General features: G+C 45.4%; 1 protein-coding gene across 1 annotated transcript in view; it reads left to right on the plus strand.

Moving 5' to 3' along the window:
- LOC115477295 overlaps positions 1 to 27,583 on the plus strand; it is a 147,605-nt gene that overhangs the window by 26,207 nt on the left and 93,815 nt on the right. The window contains exons 2-4 of the mRNA XM_030214117.1: positions 17,350 to 17,486; positions 17,889 to 17,970; positions 26,108 to 26,207. Of these exons, the coding sequence (XP_030069977.1) occupies positions 17,350 to 17,486; positions 17,889 to 17,970; positions 26,108 to 26,207 (319 nt within the window). The remainder of the gene's footprint in view (positions 1 to 17,349; positions 17,487 to 17,888; positions 17,971 to 26,107; positions 26,208 to 27,583) is intronic.

Raw genomic sequence — 27,583 nt, forward strand, 5'->3', positions numbered from 1 at the left:
CAACAATAAAGGTGGATGCAGCAGCTCATAGGTTTGCTTGCTTTGTTTTGAGTGAATGGGGATGACGGCTGTGCTGGGAAGGGGAAACCTTACGACCTATGCTATAGCGAGTCAGTTGCTCTTTGTGTGTGACTGTGTTTGTGACATCTCTGTATTTAGTGATATAGCTTTTGAATCCATGCTAAGTGCGGACATGTCCTTATCCTCGCTATTACATGCTCAAGCATGACAACTACCTTGTAAACTTCAAACAACATCTCTTGGTGAGACCTTTGTGCTGGGCTTGGACAATAGGAAGATACTTAGAACAACAACAAGGCAGGTGGAAATATCTAATTTCCACCTGCCTTGTTGTTGTTCTAAGTATCATCCTATTGTTGATAATGTGGATTTCCCTCCAGGGTAGTAGAACCCACATTTCCGGATGTGGCAGATAAGGGGATTGACCCACATTCACCAGCTAGTTGAGGAGGATGAACCTGTGTTATTGACGTATGAAGTGGTGCATATTGTCTATGATTTCCATCCTCAAGACTGGTATGACTACCTGCAAGTTCATCTTTATGCCGCGACCGTGTTGAGGGATCATTGTGCAACTTTTGAGGAATCACATTTGAGGATGCCCTGCCCTTAGCGGCGGTCATGAAAGACCTGGTGGTTCGCTTTTATGAAATCTTGAAATGACCCCTTGGACTCCACCCATTGTATCGAGTAGCATTGCGTTGGATTACAGATTTTGGATACCAGGATATTGAAAAATTCCAGCTAGTTTGCATTCTGTGCCTTTGATTGTTGAGAGAGTGCAATTGCAAGAACTTCATTACAAATTCTTGATGTGTATGTATATCCATCCCTCTCGGGCTAGGAAAATGGGATTCCTATCCGATGGTACCTTTTTGAAGTGTGGCATCCCAGATGCCTCCTATAAACACTGTATCTGGGACTGTGCACCAATGCAGTGTCTCTGACAGATTGTGTGGCACACTGTGGCCCATATGTATGCCTCCCACCTCACAAGCAGCTTTGCTGGAAAATATGACAATGATTAAAGAAGGTACTAGACATACAGGATTATTCCTGAGAAAAGTATTTCTAATTCCCAAGCGTTATTTGCTGCTTCAGTGGAAATCACCAGACCCACCAAAGTTGACGCAGTGGAAGTGCCATATGTATGAGCTCTTGCGCATGGAGCGAGAGGCACACATATGAAACGTAAATTCCTCCGCCTTTGGACGCCGTATTTGGACACACTTTCCCTACGTGTACGTTCTATCATACTCAATGACTTGGATGTTCGGGATTGTTTGTGCTGCCTTGTTATCAAAAAAAAAGGGGGGGGGGAATGTGTAGTAGTTGGAGGTTGGCTGACTTGCATTATAATTGTTTTTGTGTATATGGTTTGTTATGTTTCTACAGCCACTTACTGCATCTTTTGCAATGGTATTCAAAACTCAATAAAAGATATTTTGACATAAAACCTCCTTGGAATTTCCAACCTGATTGTCCAGCCTCCTTATTCTCCTCAAGAGAGAGGTCAGATTCACCGTGTTCCCGAGTTCAGTTTAAGTTGTGTGAAATGGAAATATGTGCATTAACCAGATTTAAAATAACACTGAGATCTCAAACTTTAAAGAGAAAGAACAATTAATCGAGGGTTCAAGTTTTGTTTTATATGTAATTGGAAGCCCTTTCTGTGCTTAAATTCACTTCTCCAACTTAATCTGCCCCTCAGAAAGGAAAAAAAAAAGTCTGCTTTGTATAATAATGGAAAGAGCAGGTTTATTGTAGGGCTCAGAGTACTTTCATCACCCTCCTCCCATCATCACACAAAGCCATGCCCAGCTACAGGTGTCATATGTACTGGAGGTTTCCTCTCCAGCTTTGTCTCCCAGCTGAAAGCTGCTGTTGTCTCTTGCGAGGTGCCAGATAGAACTGCTGAAATAATTATGAGGCTTCCAGCTCAGCTAGGTAAGATTACAGCTTCTCTGCCTCCATCCCCCTGCACTGTGGCAGTGGTGACAGCACCTATCTATCTGTCTCGGTTCCACATCCTGAAGCGCAGCATGACAATGGAGGCCAGCTGACACTGACAGCCAAGACGGTACCAGCTTGAAATTCAACTAATTCTTTTATCTCATGCAAAGCGGTAGGCTATGGGGGGGGGGGGGGGAGCTTGTGACAGGGTGAGCATGACTCGGAGCAGCTGGTCCTAGTGCCCTCTGATGCCATGCCAGAACAAACACGGGCATGACCCTCTACAGAGATTATTACATAACACTACGGATTATAGTGGGGGGTCTGGAGTCATTGGAAATAGAAATTTAGCAACTTTCTTTCAGAAAAAGTGTTTGAATAGAGATCCCAGGGCAGCAGCCTTACAGCAGGGAGATATGTAATGGAGAAAGCCTTATAATGAAGGAAGAATATTGTATGACATGGGAATCGCATGGTTTGATTTACACTGCATAGCAGTTTCTGACCTCTGTTTATACTTTTCAGTTATGGCCGGGGTATGAGAGTCAGGACATTTGTCACAGACCCCAGTAGCCAAGGGAAAGCGAGTGAAGGCAAACCCCTCATTGTGTGGGTGTGTGTTTCCTGCAGTTTCTCTCAGCCCAGCATATCCTGTCTGACACAATTACCTGGTGGCTGCTCCAGGCCTTGCTTTCTCCCCATAGAAACTGTTGGAGATCCTTTGCATTTCCCTTCTCATTTGGGAAGGGAGATTGTGAAAACTATTTGACAAGTTTATGGTTCCTGTCTTGCAAATATCACTGATAATAGGCTTGAGGGGGGTAACAGAAGGAGATTTCTGGCTGTTCCTGTTGTTTCAATCATTGCAACTTTTATCCCAGTGCACTGTAGCAGGGGTACTTCTGCTTCTCTACTTGAAATCAGCATTACAGGTAACAATATGAATCAAGAGGAGGGAAGATGCCAAAAAGTCAGGACTCATTAAAAGGCTTCCTCCATAAACTGGGCCATTTGACAGCCTGAACCAGCCTGGAATGACGACATAAAAAGATCCAGATGTGGAAACATGGGCGAGCAAAGAGAAAAGCTGAGCATAGACAGAACTGGCACATTGTAATACTGAATTTGGTGCTTGATGAGGACGTAACTCATTTGAAGGCAATAGTGGTGTATGTGAGAATTGACATTCATGGACAGGTGTATGTGCAGAACCATCTGGTTTCATCCTCTGATGTATGAGGTTTCTCAAGATCTAAAGAAACAGAGATAGGTCATAGAGTGATAACGTTTTACTTTTAATGAGTGGAGGACATCATATAAGACCAAATACAGTCCAAACAGGTCAACAGACCTCTTATAGCACAAAGCTATTACAGGTCACAATCAACAAGCATGAGTACAATCATTTGTTCCTCCACCTGGTATGGTCAGTCTTTTATACCTTCATCGAATAAAGGAAACAAGAAACCCTAGATATACGCGGAAACTCAAAAAAACATCACTGCTGTGATTCAAGAAATAATTGTCTCAAGAACATTTTTAGGACACAACATCAAACATTAAATGTCCATTATAATATCTAAAGAAACAATCACTTATCTGTTCTAAAAAATCCAGTGCTGATAACCAAGCCCACACCCGACGCCTACAGGAGAGTGTAGAATGGCAGTTCGGCAGCAGTCATGCACTTGCTGTAAAAACATCAAAACAACGTGCATCAATATATATATTCAACATATGTGTAACGTTATCACTCAATAGAATATTACATCAATTCATACCTGGCATAACAATGCCTACAGCTTCACAATACTCAGGGCTAGTAAGAAAAGGAGGAACATCGTGCATGAAAAAAAAAAGTGTCTAAAAAGAGAGCCGCATGATGTACTGATGTCACCAGCTCACCAAATCTTTACTAAAATAAATCACAAGTCCAGTTCCCTATTTAAAAACCATAGGGCTCAACGTTTTTCAGAAAAAAGATCCAACATCTTTCCTTGTGAAGCAGCAGAGTGTCTGCATCCCTACCACGGCGGGAAGTTGTCACCACTTCTAATACACTAAAACATAGATCACTGAAAGAGTGCATATGAGATAAACAGTGGGACACTAACTTGGGGTGCATTTCGATCCTGGCACTGTAGACAGCTCCGGTGTTCTATCATACGAATCTTCAATGGTCTCCAAGTTTTGTCCACATACATCAGGGAACATGGGCACCAAATGACATATATCACCTGTGCAATTTGGTCCACTCTGATTTGCCACCTTTGACCAAACAAGGATTAGGAGATGATGATAAGGGACATTTCCCTTGTATACACTGTGCAGTGTCTGATCAGCTGAAAAAATAAGAGCAAAAGAAGCTTTGTTCAAGAAATACAAAAGAACGCAATGAGAGGATCACGGAAAAGATTATCGTATTAAACTCAAAGAAGCGAAGAGGGAAATACAGCTAGCGTAAGCGGAAGAAAAAATGGCTAAAGATGTAAAGAGAGGTGACAAGACCTTTTTCAGATATATTGGAGAAAGGAGAAGAGATAGGTGTCGCGCCTCACGCGCTAGTCGCGCTCTCGAGGACCTTGGCATACCTTCAGGCTTCTTCCCCGGGAGCGCGGGGTTTGTGAGTCCTTTAGGCAAAATCACCTTCCAGGTAGAGAGGAGATAAGACTGGACCGGAACTCCGGACTGGAGTACTACACCGGAACACTCGGAACTGGAACGCACCGGACCGGTGCGCACTGGAGTGGGGCCCACTGGACTGGACACACTGGAGTGGCCCCACTGGACTGAAACGTACAGGAGTGAAACCCGCTGGACTGGAACACACTGGAGCGGAACCCGCGGAACTGGAACACCCTGGACCTAGGCTTCACCTACACTTGACTGCCTTCTCCCTCGGGTTGAGCCCTCAGGTTCTGGCAGCCGGTAGGACTTACAGGAACAGCAGGAATGAAGATCCAGGAGTGCCCCCTGGCACCTAGGCGAAGGCAAGGCAGACAAGCAGGAACTGTCCGGGTTCTGGCAGGCGGCAGGAATCAACACAATGACTAGTAGACTGTACCCGGGCTAATAGAAACGCTATACCCAGGCCAACCAGTCATACACAAGAACATACACAGAGCAAACTCAGGAGACTTGGAAGGCTATACACCAGCTAACAACTAAGCTGTGCCCCAGCTAACAAGTCATGCCCTGGACACAACCGCAGAACACTAGCAGAGCTGAACACAGGCTACAAGCCAGAAGGGCCTAAGCTGGCTAGTCTGTCACTAGGAACAAACACAGTCTTGGGATATTGACTAGCAAGGGCGGCTAGTCTAACACTAGGAACAAACACAGTCTTGGGATATTGACTAGCAAGGGCGGCTAGTCTAACACTAGGAACAAACACAGTCTTGGGATATGGACTAGCAAAGGGCGGCTAGTCTAACACTAGGAACAGACACAGTGAACTAGCAGAGCTATGCACAGGCTACAAGCCACACGGTGCCTAAGCTGGCTAGGCTATCACTGGAAACAAACACAGAGAACTAGTAGAGCTATGCACAGGCAACAAGCCAGACGGTGCCTAAGCTAACTAGTCATACCTTGGAAACAAACATAGAGCACTAGTAAAGCTATGCACAGGCAGCAAGCCAGACGGTGCCTAAGCTAACTAGTCATACCTTGGAAACAAACATAGAGCACTAGTAAAGCTATGCACAGGCAGCAAGCCAGACGGTGCCTAAGCTAACTAGTCATACCTTGGAAACAAACATAGAGCACTAGTAAAGCTATGCACAGGCAGCAAGCCAGACGGTGCCTAAGCTAACTAGTCATACCTTGGAAACAAACATAGAGCACTAGTAAAGCTATGCACAGGCAGCAAGCCAGACGGTGCCTAAGCTAACTAGTCATACCTTGGAAACAAACATAGAGCACTAGTAAAGCTATGCACAGGCAACAAGCCAGACGGTGCCTAAGCTAACTAGTCATACCTTGGAATCAAACACAGAGAACTAGTAAAGCTATGCACAGGCAACAAGCCAGACGGTGCCTAAGCTAACTAATCATACCTTGGAAACAAACATAGAGCACTAGTAAAGCTATGCACAGGCAACAAGCCAGACGGTGCCTAAGCTAACTAGTCATACCTTGGAAACAAACATAGAGCACTAGTAAAGCTATGCACAGGCAACAAGCCAGACGGTGTCTAAGCTAACTAGTCATACCTTGGAAATAAACATAGAGCACTAGTAAAGCTATGCACAGGCAACAAGCCAGACGGTGCCTAAGCTAACTAGTCATACCTTGGAAACAAACACAGAACACTCACACAGAGCAAACACTGACGCTGGGTACAGAGCACTCTATACTCCAGGACCTTTGGATGAGATTAGATGAGATGAGATACAAAGGCCAGGACTGTAGTCTTCAGGTGACTAATAAAGCCCATCAACACCAGAGCCACAGGTGCAGCAATCACCTTGCAACCAAACAGAGGCTTGACACTCAGAGCAGGCATCCCATGGAAAGTAACAGCGGGAGCCATCTTGGATACTGGCAGAGACGAAGAGGCGGCAGCCATCTTGGAAGAGGCATAGCCCACACAGGTGAGGTTCAGTAGGGCAATCAGCACACAGAGCCAGAGAGAACCTAAGACAGACACAGACACAGAGACAAGCAGAAGCCAGCACAGACACTGACTCCCAGAAACAGGGTAAGTCTGAAGGGTGGCACGGCCACATACGGGACAGTATCCCTTCCTCAAGACCCCCCTCTCGGTCTACCGGAGGCGGTCGGGTATCCAGGGGTAACTATGATGAAACTTCCTGATAGGTCTCAAAAGCCAGACATAGATCACTGGGCTGGAAGTCACAAGGAAGATCAAAACTGGCAAACAAAAATAGAACTTGTGACCAGGAAGCTCCTTCGAGTCACCACGGGGCAATCTCAGGAACATGGATGCATCAAGAGGAACACAATTCAAAAGTAACCCTCCCCTGAGGGAACCCACAATGTCCTGACCCTCTTGGCAAATCCATGAAATGACAGGAACAGGGCTGAAGTTACTACCCCAGCTGACATCAGAAGCTGGGCTGAGGCTCAGGGTGGCATTCCCATCTTGGCAGGAGCTAGAAGTCTGAACAGAAATGGATCTGAACCTAGCACCTGGGTTGGCCTCAACCCCTTGACTGGAACTGAATTCAGGAGCCTGACTGGAACGAGAACTCAACAGAAAGTCAGCCTCCTGACGGACACTGGACCTTAGGACGACCTCAACATCTTGGTCGGACTTGGAACTAGACACGGACTCAGCCTCCTGGCTGGAACTAGAACTCGGAACAGGCTTAGCATCTTGGTTAGAACTGGAACTTGGAAGAGATTCAGCTGCAGGGCTGGACGCACCCCTCTGGCCGGACTGGGACGTCTCTCTAACCTTAGCTTCAGGCGGCCTCTGCCGAGCAGGGTTCAAGAGGAGACGGTCCTGGTATCCCCAGAGCATGCTAGCAGGCTGAAATGCAGAAAATGGGTTTCTCCGGGCCCCAAGCCGTTGAACACACTTTCTCTCAGCTATTGCTTCGGAGGTCTTCTCCCAGGCTGAATCAACACAAGGTCTATCACAGTCCTCTGGGAACGTCATCTCTTCCTCAATAGCAGACTCAATATCGTGGCTGACCTCTGCACTCGGTGCAGATTCAGCATCTTGACTGGAACTACAACTTGATCCAGACTCAGCATCTTGACTGGACTTGCAACTCGGTCCAGACTCAGCATCTTGACTGGACTTGCAACTCGAGGCGCCCTCTGCCTCCTGGCAGGGACGAAACTTTAACTGCGGCTTGGCCGAACACACCCTTAGGACAGGGATCGGTCGCTCGATCCGAAGCGCCCCTCGAACTGGGCTTCGGAGCTTGCTTGGAGGTGCCCTCAAGACTGGAAGCGGTGGTGCCACCTGAACCACCCTGTGGACTGGCACCGGAGGCTTGGTTAGAAGCCCCCCTCGAACTGGACTCAGTGGCTTGACTGGACGGGTCACTTGAACAAGAACCGGAGACTTGACCCGAAGCGCCACTTGCACAGGAATCTGAGGCTCCATCGAAGGCTTCCCTCGGACTGGACTCGGAGACTTCCAAGGGCGTGCCACTTGAATGAGGACTGGAAGCTTGACCTGAAGCGCCACTTGCACAGGAATCTGAGGCTCCATCGAAGGCTTCCCTCGGACTGGACTCGGAGACTTCAAAGGGCGTGCCATTTGAAGGAGGACTGAAGGCTCGACCCGAAGGGCCACTTGCACAGGAATCTGAGGCTCCATCGACAGCTTCCCTCGGACGGGACTCGGAAACTTCAAAGGGCGTGCCATTTGAAGGAGGACTGGAGGCTCGACCCGAAGGGCCACTTGCATAAGAATCTGGGGCTCCATTGAAGGCCTTCCTCGGACTGGTCTCGGAGACTTAAGCCTCCTCGTTACTTGGACTGGAATAGGAGGTTCAGTATGAAGCATCCCCTGGACTGGACTCAAGCGCTTAGGAGGCCGCGCTACTTGAACTGGAGTCAGGGGCTTGATGGGAAGTACCCCTCGTACCGGCTTATGAGCCTGGCTGGACTTAACATCCCGAACAGGAACTGAACTGCGAGGAACACCCCGATTCTTCGGTACCACCCGCTGGGGAGCCTCAAACGTGGGGCGTCCACAGCGTATGCGTTCAGCCTCCGCTTCTAGAGTATCTCACAGGGCTGGCTCCGCAATAAGTTTTTGACGATATCTACCAACCTCAATCGAAGGATCAATATCCGAAACAGGGCTATGGCGGACCCCACGCCCCTGGAGACGCTTTCTCTCAGCCGCTGCTTCAAACGTCTCTCTCAGGGTTGGATCAGCCAAAAGTCCCTTCCGGTAGTCGCGGAGGGTCACCAATCCGCTCACCCAAGAAATTGGGTTGAGAGACCGATCAAAAAAAGAAACTGAGCAGTCCTGGAAATCCTCTCGGTACTTCCACAGCCTTAACTCGGGACCATAAGAAGAAACTAGGTAGTCCTTGGGATCAAAAGAAAAATAATCAGACTTTCCCCTCGGATTGTCCATAGGGCACGGACTTATGGGCATGAAGCCCACCTGGACTGATGGTCTCGCCGAACTCATGGCCTTTGTATTCTGTCGCGCCTCACGCGCTGGTCGCGCTCTCGAGGACCTTGGCATACCTTCAGGCTTCTTCCCCGGGAGCGCGGGGTTTGTGAGTCCTTTAGGCAAAATCACCTTCCAGGTAGAGAGGAGATAAGACTGGACCGGAACTCCGGACTGGAGTACTACACCGGAACACTCGGAACTGGAACGCACCGGACCGGTGCGCACTGGAGTGGGGCCCACTGGACTGGACACACTGGAGTGGCCCCACTGGACTGAAACGTACAGGAGTGAAACCCGCTGGACTGGAACACACTGGAGCGGAACCCGCGGAACTGGAACACCCTGGACCTAGGCTTCACCTACACTTGACTGCCTTCTCCCTCGGGTTGAGCCCTCAGGTTCTGGCAGCCGGTAGGACTTACAGGAACAGCAGGAATGAAGATCCAGGAGTGCCCCCTGGCACCTAGGCGAAGGCAAGGCAGACAAGCAGGAACTGTCCGGGTTCTGGCAGGCGGCAGGAATCAACACAATGACTAGTAGACTGTACCCGGGCTAATAGAAACGCTATACCCAGGCCAACCAGTCATACACAAGAACATACACAGAGCAAACTCAGGAGACTTGGAAGGCTATACACCAGCTAACAACTAAGCTGTGCCCCAGCTAACAAGTCATGCCCTGGACACAACCGCAGAACACTAGCAGAGCTGAACACAGGCTACAAGCCAGAAGGGCCTAAGCTGGCTAGTCTGTCACTAGGAACAAACACAGTCTTGGGATATTGACTAGCAAGGGCGGCTAGTCTAACACTAGGAACAAACACAGTCTTGGGATATGGACTAGCAAAGGGCGGCTAGTCTAACACTAGGAACAGACACAGTGAACTAGCAGAGCTATGCACAGGCTACAAGCCACACGGTGCCTAAGCTGGCTAGGCTATCACTGGAAACAAACACAGAGAACTAGTAGAGCTATGCACAGGCAACAAGCCAGACGGTGCCTAAGCTAACTAGTCATACCTTGGAAACAAACATAGAGCACTAGTAAAGCTATGCACAGGCAGCAAGCCAGACGGTGCCTAAGCTAACTAGTCATACCTTGGAAACAAACATAGAGCACTTGTAAAGCTATGCACAGGCAACAAGCCAGACGGTGCCTAAGCTAACTAGTCATACCTTGGAATCAAACACAGAGAACTAGTAAAGCTATGCACAGGCAACAAGCCAGACGGTGCCTAAGCTAACTAATCATACCTTGGAAACAAACATAGAGCACTAGTAAAGCTATGCACAGGCAACAAGCCAGACGGTGCCTAAGCTAACTAGTCATACCTTGGAAACAAACATAGAGCACTAGTAATGAGGCAGTGAGCAAAAGAAATTGAATAATTCTGAGAAATCATATGAAGGGTTAATTTTGTTTAAAGGTGCTCAGATATTATTTTAAATTCTCAGTTCTGCTAGCAAGTGAAGGAATGTTATCTGGTTTAGGTTATTTACGTTTGCCGGGCTGGGTTAGAAAGGTCAGAGACAGGAATTTCTTTCACCCTTGTGAGTAATGGATTGCTAAGCAAACACATGTATTCTATTATGAGCCGGTATATAGCAGGCTGTTTGTTTAGGATTAGTTTAAAATGCTTAGAAGAAATACTGTTTAGAGAGAGGCAATAGATTAGTATTTACAAGTTTTTGATATTTAGAATATGTCTTATAAGAAATACTGATTCTGTGTAGTTAAATGTAGAATACCTTTTTAAATCTAATGTTACTCTCTGCTGTATTTTTAAGCAAGGACTGCAGTGAAGAGGTCAAACATGTGTTTTGACTTATCTGCAGTTCTGGCTGGTTCAATGTATAAGCTGATAGGTGAACGAGGTCAGGGCTAGTTAGCTCTCTTCTCCTTGATTAATTATAAGCTAAGTGTAGGACTGGCCTCCTGAAAGAAATAACAGACCATAGCCGTATGCTATTAAATAAGATTAGCCTTTGACCCCTTTAATGAATGCCAGAGTCCAGTAAGCAATTTAAGCTATAGATGAGAAATCAATCATGATGAGAAGATAAGAGTTCTAGTGCCATATTGTTTGGCTTGAGGGGCCCCAGGTTAGAGGTCAGTTTGAGGAATACCAAACCTATGTAACTGATATTTCAAAAGTAATGATTGGTTGAGGCAAGGTGACCAATCTATTCCTTAACCAATTGGGAGTAAAGGGGGCTAGGCTAGGAGGAGGGCTTAGGACCCTATTTAAGTAGGAGCAGAAGCAGTTTATGTAGGAAGGAGCTCAGAAGAAAGGAAGAAAGCTGGAAGACAACAGGAGAGACAGCAGAAGAGAAGCAGCTGAGGAAAAAGCCATAATATACAGAGAGCTGAGACAGAGGAGAAGAGAGCTAGAACTGATGTCCTGCTTTGTTTGCTGGCAAATAAAGAAGATTACTCTCTCATTCTGGTGTGTGCTGTCTGACTCCTGAAGTATCACAAATTCCTATCTCAATTCCTGCAACAGTAAAGCTATGCACAGGCAACAAGCCAGACGGTGCCTAAGCTAACTAGTCATACCTTGGAAACAAACACAGAACACTCACACAGAGCAAACACTGACGCTGGGTACAGAGCACTCTATACTCCAGGACCTTTGGATGAGATTAGATGAGATGAGATACAAAGGCCAGGACTGTAGTCTTCAGGTGACTAATAAAGCCCATCAACACCAGAGCCACAGGTGCAGCAATCACCTTGCAACCAAACAGAGGCTTGACACTCAGAGCAGGCATCCCATGGAAAGTAACAGCGGGAGCCATCTTGGATACTGGCAGAGACGAAGAGGCGGCAGCCATCTTGGAAGAGGCATAGCCCACACAGGTGAGGTTCAGTAGGGCAATCAGCACACAGAGCCAGAGAGAACCTAAGACAGACACAGACACAGAGACAAGCAGAAGCCAGCACAGACACTGACTCCCAGAAACAGGGTAAGTCTGAAGGGTGGCACGGCCACATACGGGACAATAGGAATGGAATTGCGAGACTGAAAGATAATGAGAATGGCTATGTGATGAAGATAAAGCGAACGTACTAAACAATTATTTCTCTTTGGTGTTCACGGAGGAAAATCCTGGAGAAGGACCGTGGTTGGCTGCCGAGGGAACATCTGGGAATGCAGTGGATACTGCGCCGTTTACGGAAGAAAGAGTTTATAAACAGCTGGAGAATCTGAAGGTGGACAAAGCTATGGGGCTGGATGGGATACATCCCAGGATACTGAAGGAGCTCAGAGAGGTCCTGGCGGGACCTCTTAAAGATTTATTTAATAGATCTTTAGAGACGGGAAAGGTTCCGCAGGATTGGAGACGAGCGGATGTGGTCCCTCTTCAGAAAAGTGGAGACAGGGAAGAAGTGGGAAACTACAGACCGGTAAGTCTCACGTCGGTGGTAGGAAAAATAATGGAGTCGCTGCTGAAAGAAAGGATAGTTAACTTTCTAGAAGCCAACGGGTTACAGGACCCGAGGCAACATGGCTTTACCAAAGGAAAATCCTGCCAAACGAATCTTATTGACTTTTTTGACTGGGTAATCAAAGAACTGGATGAGGGACGTGTGCTAGATGTAATCTACTTGGACTTCAGCAAAGCCTTTGATACGGTCCCCCACAGAAGACTCGTGAATAAGCTGAAAGGGTTGAACTTAGGACCGAAAGTGGTGAACTGGATAAGAAACTGGTTGACTGACAGGTGGCAGAGGGTGGTGGTAAATGGAATTCGCTCGGAGGAAAGGAAGGTGAGCAGTGGAGTTCCTCAGGGATCGGTGCTGGGGCCTATTCTGTTTAATATATTTGTGGGAGATATTGCTGAAGGGTTGGAAGGAAAGGTGTGCCTTTTTGCGGATGACACGAAAATAGCCAATAGAGTGGATACCCTGGAGGGAGTAGAAACGATGAGAAGGGATCTCCGAATGTTAGAAGAATGGTTGAGGGTCTGGCAGTTAAAATTTAATAGTCTATAACACAATGGGGGATACTACAAGGCATATTTTCAAAGCACTTTGGGAGGCTAAGTTCCATAGGTTTCTATGGAACTTTGGGAGGCTAAGTGCTTTGAAAATGAGCTTGTACATATATTAGGGTACACAAATTGATCACATCGTCTTACATTGTCTACATGGGAATGTTCGTTTGAAATGGAGAGCTGAGTTCAACTATGTAGCTGATAAGATATTTGGATGTGTGCACCAGTGGATGGAGATCTGCTTATGTATTACAACGCGGGAGAGTTAGCGCTGTGCTGATATTCAAGAATGGTGCTTGTTAGTAGAACTATTTAATGGGGCTATTTTCCCATCAATGAAAGTGGACATGGACCTACATATTCAGCTGTCTGCAATGTGAAAAAATCTGTAACACATGCATTACTGAAGGGTGGCGGTATGAAAGGTTTGTATGAGTGAGTTCCGTGGGTACCTTATGTGTATATGTATATGTATATGTGTGTGGTTTGATACTCTGGATTAAACAATACGTATTATAAATTGATGCAGGGTACTTTTGCGTTTAAAGTTAAAATTTAATGCCAAGAAATGTAGAGTGATGCACTTGGGGTGCAGAAACCCAAAAGAGAGATACTGGATATGAGAGGAGAGATTAGTAAGCTCGACTTAGGAGAGAGACCTTGGGGTGTTGGTGTCGGAGTACCTGAAGGTGAAGAAAAAATGTGACAAGGCGACAGCCGTGGCTAGAAGGATGCTAGGCTGCGTAGAGAGGGGCATAACCAGCAGAAGAAAGGAGGTATTGATGCCCCTCTACAAGTCGTTGGTGAGGCCCCACTTGGAGTATTGTGTTCAGTTTTGGAGTCCGTATCTTGCTAAAGATGTAAAAAGACTGGAAGCGGTGCAAAGAAAAGCTACAAAAATGGTATGGGATTTGCGTTGTAAACCGTACGAGGAGAGACTTGCTGACTTGAACATGCATACCTTGGAGGAAAGGAGAAACAGGGGCGATATGATACAGACATTCAAATATTTGAAAGGTATTAATCCGCAAATGAACCTTTTTCGGAGACGGGAAGGCGGTAGAACTAGAGGACATGAATTGAGGTTGAAGGGGGGCAGACTCAAGACTAATGTCAGGAAGTATTTTTTCAAGGAGAGGGTGGTGGATATGTGGAATGCCCTCCCGCAGGAGGTGGTGGAGATGAAAACGGTAATGAAATTCAAACAAGCATGGGATAAACACAAAGAAATCCTGTTTGGTTCCGTGGAATCTTAGCGGAGTTTGAGTGGCGACGCCGATAATTGGGAAACAAAATGGGAGCTGGGCAGACTTCTACGGTCTACGCCCTGATCGTGACTTAATAGATAGGGATGGGCTGGAGTGTAAATTTTAAAGGGCTTTGATGTTAGCTTCAGAACTTAGTACAAGAACAGTACCGGGCAGACTTCTATGGTCTATGCCCTGAGAATGGCAAGGACAAATCAAACTCGGGTACACATATAAAGTATCACATACCATGTAAAATGAGTTTATCTTGTTGGGCAGACTGACAAACCTTTTCTAGAGACAGGGTAGTGTTTGAGCTAGAGGACATGACTTGAGGTTGCAGGGGGGCTGATTCATGAATAATGTCAGGAGGTATTTTTTCATGGAGAGGGTGGTAGATACCTGGAATGCCCTCCTGCGGGAGGTGATGGAAATGAAAACAGTAACAGAATTTAAAGATGCATGGGATAAACACAAAGAAATCTTGTATAGAAGGTATATGGAACCAAACAAGTCTAGCAGTGATTAGATGGCAACATCAGTAATTGGGAAGCAAAGCCAGTGCCAGGTAGACTTCTATGGTTTGTGCCCTGAAAACGGCAAGGACAAATCAAGATCAAGTATGCTTATGTAGTATCACATTATACCTTATACTTGGTTCAGCATATTGGGCAGACTGGATGGACCATACAGGTCTTTATCTGTTGTCATCTACTATGTTACTATCAGGCTCATTTTCGAAAGAGAAGGACGGCCATCTTTCGACACAAATCGGAAGATGGGGTCCTTCTCACAGGGTCGTCCAAACCGTTATAATCGAAAGCCGATTTTGGACGTCTCCAACTGCTTTCTGTCGCAGGGACGGCCAAAGTTCAAGGGGGCATATCAGAGGTATAGCGAAGGCAGGACTTGGGGGTGCCTAACACATGGATGTCCTCGACCCATAATGGAAAATAAAAGGGTGTCCCTGATGAACACTTGGATGACTTTACTTGGTCCTGTTTTTCTTATGACCAAGGCACAAAAAGGTGGCCGAAATGACCAGATGACCACAGGAGAGAATCGGGGTTGACTTCCCCTTACTCCCCCAGTGGTCACTAGCTCCCTCCCACCCTCAAAAAACATCTTTAAAAATATTTTTTGCCAGCCTCTATGCCAGTCTCAGATGTAGTATGCAGGTTCCTGGAGCAGTTTTAGTGGGTGCAGTGCATTTCAGGCAGGCAGACCCAGGCCCATCCCCCTCCATACCTGTTAGTTTGTGGAGGAAACAGCGAGCCCTTCAAAACCCACCACAATCCCACTGTACCCACATCTAGGTGCCCCCCTTAACCTGTAAGGACTATGGTAGTGGTGTACAGTTGTGGGTAGTTACTGGGTTTTAGGGTTGTTTTTTTTTTTGGGGGGGGGGGGTGCTCAGCACACAAGGTAAGGGAGCTATGTTCTTGGGAGCATTTTATGAAGTCCACTTCAGTGCCCCCTAGGGTGCCCGGTTGGTGTCCTGGCATGTCAGGGGGACCAGTGCACTACAAATGCTGGCTCCTCCCATGACCAAAGGGCTTGCATTTGGTCGTTTCTGAGATGGGTGTCCTTGGTTTCCATTATCGCTGAAAATCAGAAACGACCAAGTCTAGGGACGACCATCTCTAAGGACGACCTAAATTTCAAGATTTGGACGTCCATCTTGTTTCGATAATACGGGTTTCCTCGCCCCTCCATCGGGATGTTTTGCAAGGACATCCTCAACAAAACTTGGGCGTCCCTTTCGATTATGCCCCTCCATGTATTTTTGACCCAGACTGGCCACTACTGGAGAGAGGATCCTGGGGTTGATGGACTTTGATCTGACTCAGCATGGCTTTTCTTACTTCTTATGCACATGAAGAGCTTTTGGGGGGGGGGGGGGGGGGGGAGGGGGATTCTGAGGATTGCTGGAGAAAGCTGTAGGCCAGCTGTACCCAGCTAAGTTGATTTTGGAGAGAAAAGAACAAATAGGGCTACACATATTTGATTAGATTGCACTGTCTTCTGATTAGGGTGCAAATTATGTTTAAACCGTTAAGAGTGTTTATTTTGAAGATTTTATTTGGATTAGCCCCAGAATACTTAAGCAAACATGTTACATTAAAGTATATGTGCCAAGATGACACATTCTGTAGAGGAGGTTTGCTTACAGATTCCTAACATCACACCAATAACTTGGGGGAAATCCGTTGTAAAACTGCTTGAGGAAGGGGCCCAGAGGTTTGGAATCCATTGCCAAATGATTTATGTGCCAGACATCCTATAAAGATTTTAGATGCCCTTTAAAGACTTGCCCCCCTGTTTGCTAAGGCGCGCTAGCATTGCCATGTGGCAGCCGCTATCACAGCTTAGTAAACAGGGGGATTGGTTATTCCAAAGATATCTGCAGGTATACAGTAGTCGGATAATGTTTACATGTAGATGAGGTGTGGTGACCTTAATGTGTGGAATTGAATATTTTTTCTGTTGGCTTGGTCTCAAAGATGTTACTAAGATATGTACCTTTTGTTTTAAAGATTTATATATTTTAATTTTGATTATCCTAATATATATGTAAGTATGATTGCTAGGTAGATATTTAAAGGAGTTGAATTATTGGACTTCGTAAAAATGTGTATTCAAATTTATTGTTATGTAGTTAAATTGAATTTCAGTCCACCTTGAGCTGTTTTTGGTTAAGTGAAATATAAATGTCCTTATTACATTAAATTAAGCTAAATGGAACACTGAAGTATGAGGGATCTGAGCTGAAAAAGAAACGTTACAACATTTTAGTGCCAGAAGGACTATACGGAATCAATAATTTGATGGCATGGACAACACAGGATAGAAAGAGAATGACAATATAAGATAGATTCAAATCTATCATTATCTACTAGTTTCAGAGCATAGATGTTTGTGTGTATGTTTCCATAGTTTTTGTATGTGTGTGTGCATGTGTTAATGACCACAGAAAGGCAGTGCATCAAATGCATGACCCATATTTGTGCTCCCACAGCACCCAGAGGACCACGCCATTCTGGAAGCTTCGTACTATGATGTGGCCAGTGAATCGGAGGCCCAGGACCCTCTGTGCATTCTAGCCCCCCAGTGTGATCTGTACATCTGCCAGAGCTCGGAGGAAAGGTCAGACAGGTGGGTATAGGGGCAGCGCATCAGGAGACATAAACTGTAATTGGCAATTATCAACAGAAAAAAAGAGAAGGGGCACAAATTTTCACCTCTTTAAATGAAGCTAAGACTTGAGACACTAGTGTTTCTGTGTGGTCCACACTTGGTGCAATATGGTGATTTTATCTTTCGGGGATAGGAAGAGAAGTAGAAGAGGGGAAAAAAAGAGATGAAAGGTGCAGTCTGAAGGAATGAGACAGATAAGGACGCAAGGCGAGCAGGTGGTCTGAGTTGTGGCACATAAGGAGAGGGGAAGCACAGGGTGAGAAATGTGAGGGGACCGGAGTGGGCTGAAGGGGTGGGCTGTCTTTCCAGGTGTTTGGTCGAGCACAGTGGTTGTCATGAGTCTCCTCTGTCTTTTCACAGCTGCCAGGAAACCTTAACATGTACCCTTGTGAGAGGCAAAGCAGAAAGTCTACAGGCGAGCACTAATGTTGATGTTCTCTCGGTAAGACAAAGGGGATGAATGTTGTCCTGTATGAAGACATAACATAGTCTCTTTAGAAGCCTGTTCTCAGGAGCTAAGGGATCTGGTGCTTTATTTTCATAATGGGTATTTTAACACCACTGCATGAACTTATCCCCAGATGATCAAAGGTAAATGCGGGCAATAGAGGCCACTAGCGCCCGGATTTACCTTTTCACATATGATCAGAGGGGTCTGGCGCAGCAAACAGCACCCGCGCCAGGCAATAGCACAGAGTTCATTTAAATTAGATTTAAATGAGCTCTGCGGTATTCTGCCCCTATAATCAGAGAACAGTACTCCAATCATAGGGGCGAAATAGCACCTTAACCTTATGCCAGCTCAGAGCTGGCGTTAGGGTTAAGGCTCCCTCTGTTCCCACCCCCACCCCCAGTCAGAGTCAGGGAGCCCAGGCTGTCACTGTCAGCCTGGGCTACCACTGTGTCCTGGGGGTCTATTGAACTCCTGGACCCCCCCAATCGATGAGGCTCTGTTGGCCTAGTGCCCCCCCAAGCCCACCCAGACAGCGACAGTGAACCTCCAGACTCCCCACCCTCCCAACACAAGGGCATGAGGGGGCTGGAGATCCAGTGGATCTCTCCTAACCCCCCCCCCCCAACACCCCAAAAAAATCCCTGGTGGCCCTTTGGGCTGCATACCCAACCCCCCACAAACCCTGGTGGTCTAGCAGCCCCCTCCCCCCATACCTCCACTATGGAGGAGGGAGTAGTACTCCCTTCTCTTCCAGCTCTGCTTCAAAATAGCGGCACCCTACCCTGCCTAGTGCGTCCCTTATATGGTAGGGAAGCCCCGCCCAGCGCATCCCAGGATGCAGTGGGCATTGGCACCGCCATTTTGAAGGCGGCGCTGGAAGAGGAGGAAGTGCTACTCCCTCCTCCATCACAGAGGTACGTGAGTAGGGGGCCACTAGACCACCAGGATGGGTGGGGTTTAGGTTTGCAGCTCACTGGTCCACCAGGGATTTTTTTGGGTGTGGGGAGGGTTAGGAGGGGGGCTGGAGATCCAGTTAGTGAGCTTCACCCGTACGATCAGAGCTTTAGGCATGCTGTTATCTCTAATTATAAGGTAAAAGTCTGGGAGGATTGAGCCCGGACCTGTCAAACGCAGGATATGGAGATTCATTGGACCCCTGGACCCCTCCATCGATTACATTTTTGTTAAGCTGAATTTGGGTAGGGCTGCATGCAGTATTGGTCATTGATCATGTAGATCATTCAGGACCAGCCTTAAGCAGGAGCAACAGGGGTAGCTGCAAAGACCCCATGCTGTAGGAACCCCTTTCTAAACCAAATCAGCTTTGAAACTGATGGCTGACCAAAAGATAAAACTTTTTTCCTTTCCATCTCCATCCCCCTCTCTGTCTCCTTCTCTCTTCCTCCCCCTCCCCCTTGCTAATTGTGCTTGTCAACACGGACACTCTATGCTCCTCCCACTGCGCTGCTGGCCAGTTCTTACCTCTTCTTCCTCTCACTCCCCCTCGCAAATTTGGTATGTGCTTCTCAGACAGCACCATTTTATTGTCTTTTTGGCTTCACCTCCTTACGTGATGTGGGTGGGCCCTGCTGTAGCGCCAACTTAAATAAATCAATCCCTGACTCTCATTTGAAGTCTTAAGTCCTGGGTGGGGGAGGGGGGAACACACCAAACTAGCCTGCACAGGGCCCCACAATTTCTATTGCTGGTCCAAAGATCATTTATTGCTAATTACGTGCATTGTAGAACTTGGAATCAGGGGGATGTTCCTTCAGTTGTTATGTTCCTGTTTGAATACTTGGTGTATTCAAGTAGAGTGGAACGGTGAAGTGTCATCTGATTGCCCCCTGGAGCGTGGGATTCCACCAGAGTCACCTATGTTTTTTGTTTATTGTTGGTGTATGTTTTTTTTTTAATTATTATATTTCAAAAATAACATCACAAGTATACACTTCTTGCAGAAATACAGTTACTTCACCAAAGCGTCCAAAAACAAGGTGTTGGTATATGTTTTTAACATATATAAGTACATCACATTGAGGGTATTCTTAGAGGAGATGAATGTCATAATGAATAAATAAATAAATAAGTAAATAACTCTTTTGCTACTTTACTTTGCCATAAGAGTTTGGAGTTCCAGCACCTTTGTATGCAGATGACTTACAACTTGTTGCTTATACTGGGCCTGGTTCTCCTGACTTATCTACATTGAATGCATGCTTGAAGGTGGTAGCTGATTGGCTTAAGCTGAACCTGAGAAAATGTTGGCTCCCCAAGAAGTCAGCTTTGAGGTTTTTCCCATTTACTGGGGATATGGTAATCCTGGTTAAGACTTAAGAGTGCGTTTGGACCCTGCTCTTTAGTTTCATTAACAGACTTCTGTGGTGGTACAATCTTTTTTTTTTTTTTCCTTGCTCTATGGAAGATTTGAGCAATTTGTTTGTTTTTTAGAGGAAAAAGATATACAGCTGTTGATGTGTGTAATGCTTCTCTGTAGATTTAGACTATTGTTCTGTATAATTGGCGAAGATCTTCTGCACTCTAATACTTCCAAACCAGACTTTGTAATTTTTAAAACCTATAACCTTATTAACAAATTGTGTGTAATGTGCTCTGAAGTTGGCCAGAACCTCAGTCCAGCTGAGAGGAAAAGCTGTAACTCTCAAAGGAAATAAGGGGGAGAAATTCAGGGTAAATAAAAGGGGAATGACTTGGGGAGATTGAGGAGAGATCAGCCCTAGAACATCTGCTGATCACAAAGCATGCTAGGAATACTTGGTTTTCTTACACAGCTCACAGGGGCAGAGAGGGAGGGCTGGCCTTTGCTCAGACCTATGAGTCAATAGGGAAAGCTCACAAGAAGTCAATCACAGGATACTGCAAACTATAGGAAAAGCAACCCTACAACACAGTGCTATCTATACACGATTGAATACAGATAATACTCATATTAAATGTACATCACAATATACCCTGCCTCCATGAATGTGGGGACAGAACACCCTGCTTTCTGCAAAAAAAAAAAAAAAAAAGCCTGTGACCTCTGTGTTGAAGATGAAAGGCCTCATATTTAATAGCAAACCCACAGGTGACAAAGGAATCGGACACCTCAGCAGATCCTCCACATACCTGACCAAAGTGCACCAAAAATGTTTTATCTTCAGGCAGCTCCAGATAGCATGATAGAAAAAATTTGTGCCTTGCTTAAATCTGGTTGGCTTGAATCTGCTGTCTGTAGGAAGTATAACCAACTGCTCTTGTGTAAAATACGCACAATGTATGATGCAAAATTGACATTCCCTCAAGTCTGCACTGATGGAAAGTTCTGGAATTCTCTTAATCATAAGTACATAAGTACATAAGTAGTGCCATACTGGGAAAGACCAAAGGTCCATCTAGCCCAGCATCCTGTCACCGACAGTGGCCAATCCAGGTCAAGGGCACCTGGCACGCTCCCTAAACGTAAAAACATTCCAGACAAGTTATACCTAAAAATGCGGAATTTTTCCAAGTCCATTTAATAGCGGTCTATGGACTTGTCCTTTAGGAATCTATCTAACCCCTTTTTAAACTCCGTCAAGCTAACCGCCCGTACCACGTTCTCCGGCAACGAATTCCAGAGTCTAATTACACGTTGGGTGAAGAAAAATTTTCTCCGATTCGTTTTAAATTTACCACACTGTAGCTTCAACTCATGCCCTCTAGTCCTAGTATTTTTGGATAGCGTGAACAGTTGCTTCACATCCACCCAATCCATTCCACTCATTATTTTATACACTTCTATCATATCTCCCCTCAGCCGTCTCTTCTCCAAGCTGAAAAGCCAGCCAGCCTAACTCTAAAGCCTCTGAAGGGATCCTTGGGTCCACACTCCACCTACAACACAGAGCAGCCCAGCTCCATCCCCAGACAATGTATGAAGTTCCTCATGCAGCAAAAATACTGAAATACCATCCTCTGGCAATCTCTCCAAAACTGCCTGCAATCTGTCTCCCAAAGAAGTCGCCAGACCCCCAGAGACCAAAGATCCAATATAGTGCATAACTACCTATATGCTAAAAAATCTCACATCTCAGTAATACCACGTGTTTGCAGCTTGGCCCAAGAGACCATATGACGCCTCTCCTGTAAGACATGTTGCAAAAAGGTCACCCCCTTCTGAGCCCATCATCTAAAACTAGGATTTTCCCTGCCCGGGGAGAAGTGAAGGTACCAGTGATAGGAAGTTGATCAGATTCTTTAGGATTACCCCCCAGCTGTTGCACCCTAACTTGCTACACTTCCCTCAGTGGGCAAAGTAGTACACTATGCAGCAAAAACGGTGGTTTAGTCAGCATTTTTAATCTGGAGCAGGACTTGTTATTGGGATAGTGTTGGTGAAGGCAGGTACTGGCTACTGTTACCTGAGTTATTGCATGTTTTAGTTTATTGCATATGTTCCGTCTGTGTTTGTAAGGATATAATTGATATATATTATTATAAACTGCTCAGTTGTTATTAGTGAGGAACAGTTAATCAGATACAATAAGCAAAAATATAGGTCTAAAGATGAGACTATGTCAGTCCCCCTCCCCCTCCCAAGACTATTCAAACTCCCTCATTACTCAGTGAGATACTGAGAATATTTTGGCACTTTGCCAGAGTACATTGCTAACATGCTGAAGATTAATATTTCTAGCTTCTTAAATATTGTTGTACAGCTGTTTTGGTGCAGAATACAGACCCTGCACCATTTTGGTTTTCTTTTTTGGATTACTTCCAGAATTTGAAGCAATACTTCAAATGAAGTCTCAACAATGACTGATAGAGAGGCATTACTACTTCCTTTATTTTCTACTGATTACAGCTGTCCTTACGCCACCCAGTATTGCTCTAGCCCTACCTTGAGGTTCTCAGATACAGTCACCCCAGGATTTCTACCCTGCCTAGTATACATCATTATCTCGCTCTCCACTGTGTACTGCTGCCTGAGCTGTCTACACTTCAGAAAGACACTCAAGACCCACCTGTTTAAAAAGGCATACCCTACAGATCCAACGTAAATGCCTGATCTCTGCGACACAACAACGCAAACGTTTGTAATCACTGAACTCTCCTGTCGAACGATTCCTCTATGTGGTCCTACCACATAAACCTTACCCTATCACAACTAAACCTTGTATTTGTATACACTGGAGTCTGCAACTGTTCTCCGGCACTATGTAAGCCACATTGAACCTACAAAGAGGTGGGAAACTGTGGGGTACAAATGTAATAATAACACAACTCGGTAATCATGTAGTGAATAATAGTTACCAAACTCAACCATTACTCAAGCTTGCTAAGACCAGTGTTCCATGTAAAGATTTCTGTATTCCTTCTTGGATTTTGTATTTTTGCTCAGCAGGCTCTTGTCCCTTTTTGCCTTCTTAATTGGGAACAAACTCAATGGATTATTGCATAGGGATGGACCGCCAGACAATTTTCTTTTGTCTCATTTCCTGGAATGTTTGTTTCAATCATTTTCATTGGCCATTTTTTTTTTGGAAGTCAAGTTGGATGCACACTCTTTTGAAAGAGGATGCACAATTAGGAAAAAGGGCAGACTCTTTCTCTGTTAGCATGCGCATGCACAGTGTTCACCCATGTGCAACGGTTTGTACATGTACTATGGCACTCTATCAGGAAAAGAGTATGTGCATCCTTTTCCAAAAGAGTGTGCACAATTATTAGCAAACAAAACATGACTTTTAGTGTTTTACTTCTGCACATTTTCAGGTTTTAACGTCATATGACGACAGGGGATATGTTGGTGACGTTTCCATGTCATTGCAAGTGACAGCTTATCCCTACTACTGTGTCATTATGCTTCATTCACAACTATCCAAGAATTTTCTCTATTTTAAACTCCTTAACTCCTCTCTAATCAAGCCATTACAGTGATAGTTTTCAACCAGCAATCACAGACTGTTACTCCCTTCAGAAAAGAGTTTGCATAGACATTATTATTATATGTAGTTAGAACTTAGATTTACCCTTTGAGAATAAGAAATGTTTCTTATTGATAACTAGTAAAAAAAAGCCCGTTTCTCATTGAAATGAAATGGGCACTAGCAAGGTAATCACCTTCTCCTATTAACCACAGATCATGATGTTGAGAAATATGAGCTTGGTGATCAAGGGAAAGCAGAAAAGACATCCACACCCTTCTGTGCTAAAAAACTGAAAGGTAGATCTTCCATTTTTCCCAAAGGACCCTCTCCAGTTGCTAGAACCAATTAGAAAATATCCTGCAGCCCTGCTGAGTAGAAAGTGGCACGTGCCAGTTGTAAAAGAATCTCATCTGTCACCTCCCGGTCTGCCAATATGGGAGCAAAAGCAAAGGATGTGGAGCACCAAAGTGGATCGAACTCGGGTGGCAAGGCAGTACCAAGTTTAAGAAGGGTGACATGACCAAATATCTTTGAACCTGTGATCAGTGAGTAGGATTTCAGTGCGAGGCGTGACGGTGGGGTAGGTGTTAAGGCAGCCAGCAGGGGGAATTATGTGGACAGCTGAGCAGCACAATTTCGGCAGTTGCGCTTGTTGAATCAGGCGGGTTTGTCGCGTGACAGTGGGGTGAGGTGGGCTCATCGCAGTCGCAGGCAGCTTGTGTTCAGATGAAAAGATGGAGAGCTCCGAGGGTGAGACACTGAGAGACCGATGAGTTGAGAAGATGGAGGTGTCTGAGGGCGGGGCACTGAGACTGTAATCAGGCGGGCTTGTTGCAGGCAGTTTTTCTTCACATCAAAAGATGGAGGTCTCCGTTGCAGGCAGTTGTTGTTGAAATCAGAAGATGGAGATCTCCGAGGGGGGGGGGGGCAGTGACAGCGTAATCAGAGGGCGGGACACTGAGACCGATCACATGAGAAGATGCAGGTTGGCTGGAGTGGGAGTGAGAGGGGTGCTGTGATTGGCTGTGTGGTGTGAAGTAGGGCTGCGTAGCGAGTGACGTATTGTGCAGGGGGCAGGGCTGAGAGCGGCTGTATGAGTGGTGCTGAGAGGTTACGAACACTACAGGGCTTCAGGGGCACAGAGTGAGCGTCAGAACGTTGAAGGTGCGAATTATGGGGCGGGGCGGGGCTGAGGGCGGGTCTATGATTGGTGCTGAGACCCTACAACACTTCAGGGCTTCACTGCCACGGAGTGAGCTTCAGAATGTTGGAGGTGGGAATTATTTATATAGATGTATTCATCTATAAAAAGAGATGCTTAAACCCAAATATAGATACAGTTCAGTTTTCAATATATTAATTTGCAGTTCCAGCCACCCCATTTCAAAAGAGAGAAAGCAGAACTAAGAAAAGTACAGAGAAGGGCGACCAAAATGATAAATGAGATGGAACAGCTCTCCTATGAAGAAAGATATTAGGGCTTTTCAACATGAAGAAGAGATTAAGAGAGGATATGATAGAGATCTATAAAATTATGAATGAGATGGAACAAGTGAACAGAGAATAAGACTACTAAGACTAGGAAACACTCCTTGAAATTAACAGGTAGCAGATTTAAAACAAATTAAAGAAAGTATCTTTTTACTTGGCACACAATCAAGCTGTGGAGTTAGTTGCTGGAGGATATAGTCAAAATATCTAGCACTGTTAGGTTTAACAAAGTCCATTAACTTTTATTAGCCAGTTATGCTTACCAAAACCACAGCTTAACTCTGGGAGTCAGTCTAATCTTTGGGATTTGCGACTGGCTGTTTGTCAAAGATTGATGGACACGTGATGTAACACAGCATAGTATTTCTTATATTTTTACTGGATGTGCAGCATTTTCCATAGAGTGTTCTTATATCCTGTTCCTTTGAGTTCTCTTACATCCTGTTCTGAGTGCCCTATCCATTTCATGTGTTGCTGTATTTTCATACAAGTTCCTCAACCTTCAGTGTTATTACACCTTCTTTTGAGAGTCCCCACATTCAGCCCTCCTAGGACAATTCCTTAGAAGGACAAGGTTGGGATAGGAGGGCCCAGGAGGTCTTTCATACTTCAGGGACTCCTGCTGAGAAGGGGTGATATGCATTTTTCTTATTCTGTTTAATATTGACTGCTTTGTATAGTATGTACATGTTGAATGAAAGCCTTTTTCTTCCTTGTTGCAGGCTTGGGAAATGACTAGACTCATGGTGCCTACTGTATCCACATATGAAAAGCAAGACAGAATGTTTCCAGTGGGACGACAGGAGAGCCTGCAGCTGAGAGGTCAATCACTAAATAGGCCCAGAATGATTCAGACCAAGTGCTTCTCTTATTGAGCCTAGCATAGATTATAAAAATCATCTCTCAAGTTCAGGAAAAGGTTCACCCTTCCTCTCTTTTCACACTTCCACCATTGCTCACCCTGCCAACTTCCACCCCCCCCCCCCAGTATGTCTTCCACTCTTCCACATCCTCTTTGTTTTTGCCTTCAAATCCTTCTTGCTTATTTGTTTGGCCCTGCCACCTATGGCAGATTTAGGGCCCTGTTTACTAAGGCGCGTTAGCATTTGTAACACACCTACAATTAGAGTGCGCATTAACTCTGTAGGCGCCTATAAGGATACTATAGGCGTGTACACTGTTAACACGCATTAAAAACACTAACGCGCCTATAACGCGGCTTAGTAAACAGGGCCCTTAGGTTTTTAGCAAACAAAAAAAGAAATCCAAATATGCTGCAATCCAAATAAGTCACAAACATGCCAGTTGTTGTTTTTTTTTTAAATAAAAATCTTTAATGTTCCCAAAACAGCCTTGTGACAAATGGAAATAGTGGATCCAAAATACTTTTAGTTAAATCATTAGCCCAATATGTTTCGGCTACGGTTGAATCAACACACCACCTATAAACAGAAAGAACAGGGGATAAGAACTTTAAGGAACACCCAGCATCACATAAAAAGACCCCCCCCCCCCCAAAAAAAAAGCATATAGAAAAATATAGAATATTGTATATTTACTTAGGCCACCACCTATAATACCTCATAAGGTTGTCAACAATGTTCAGCTCACAAAGTAAACAGTAACTACAAAAAAGAATATAATATTTAAAAAAAAAAAAAACAGCTTACATATTACTGCTGCCAATGCACATTTATATACCCCAGCTGCAACCAAACAGATAAAAGCAGAAAAAAACCTCTCCTCACAAGAGCTTCTTTAAAACATCATCAGGCTTATTTTCGAAAGAGAAGGACGCCCATCTTTCGACACAAATCGCAAGATGGGTGTCCTTCTCACAGGGTTGCCCAAATTGGCATAATCGAAAGCCACTTTTGGGCGTCCTCAACTGCTTTCTGTTGCGGGGACGACCAAAGTTCCCAGGGGCGTGTCGGAGGCGTCCTCGACCCATAATCGAAAAAAGAAGGGCGTCCCTGACAAGCACTTGGACGACTTTACTTGGTCCTTTTTTGTTATGACCAAGCCACGAAAAGGTGCCTGAACTGACAAGATGACCACCAGTGGGAATCGGGGATGACCTCCCCTTACTCCCCCAGTGGTTACTAACCCCCTCCCACCCTCAAAAAATTATTTAAAAATATTTTTTGCCAGCCTCAAATGTCATACTCAGGTCCATCACAGCACTATGCCGGTCCCTG

The sequence above is a fragment of the Microcaecilia unicolor genome, chromosome 1 (assembly GCF_901765095.1).
Source record: "Microcaecilia unicolor chromosome 1, aMicUni1.1, whole genome shotgun sequence".
NCBI classification, from domain to species: Eukaryota; Metazoa; Chordata; class Amphibia; order Gymnophiona; family Siphonopidae; genus Microcaecilia; species Microcaecilia unicolor.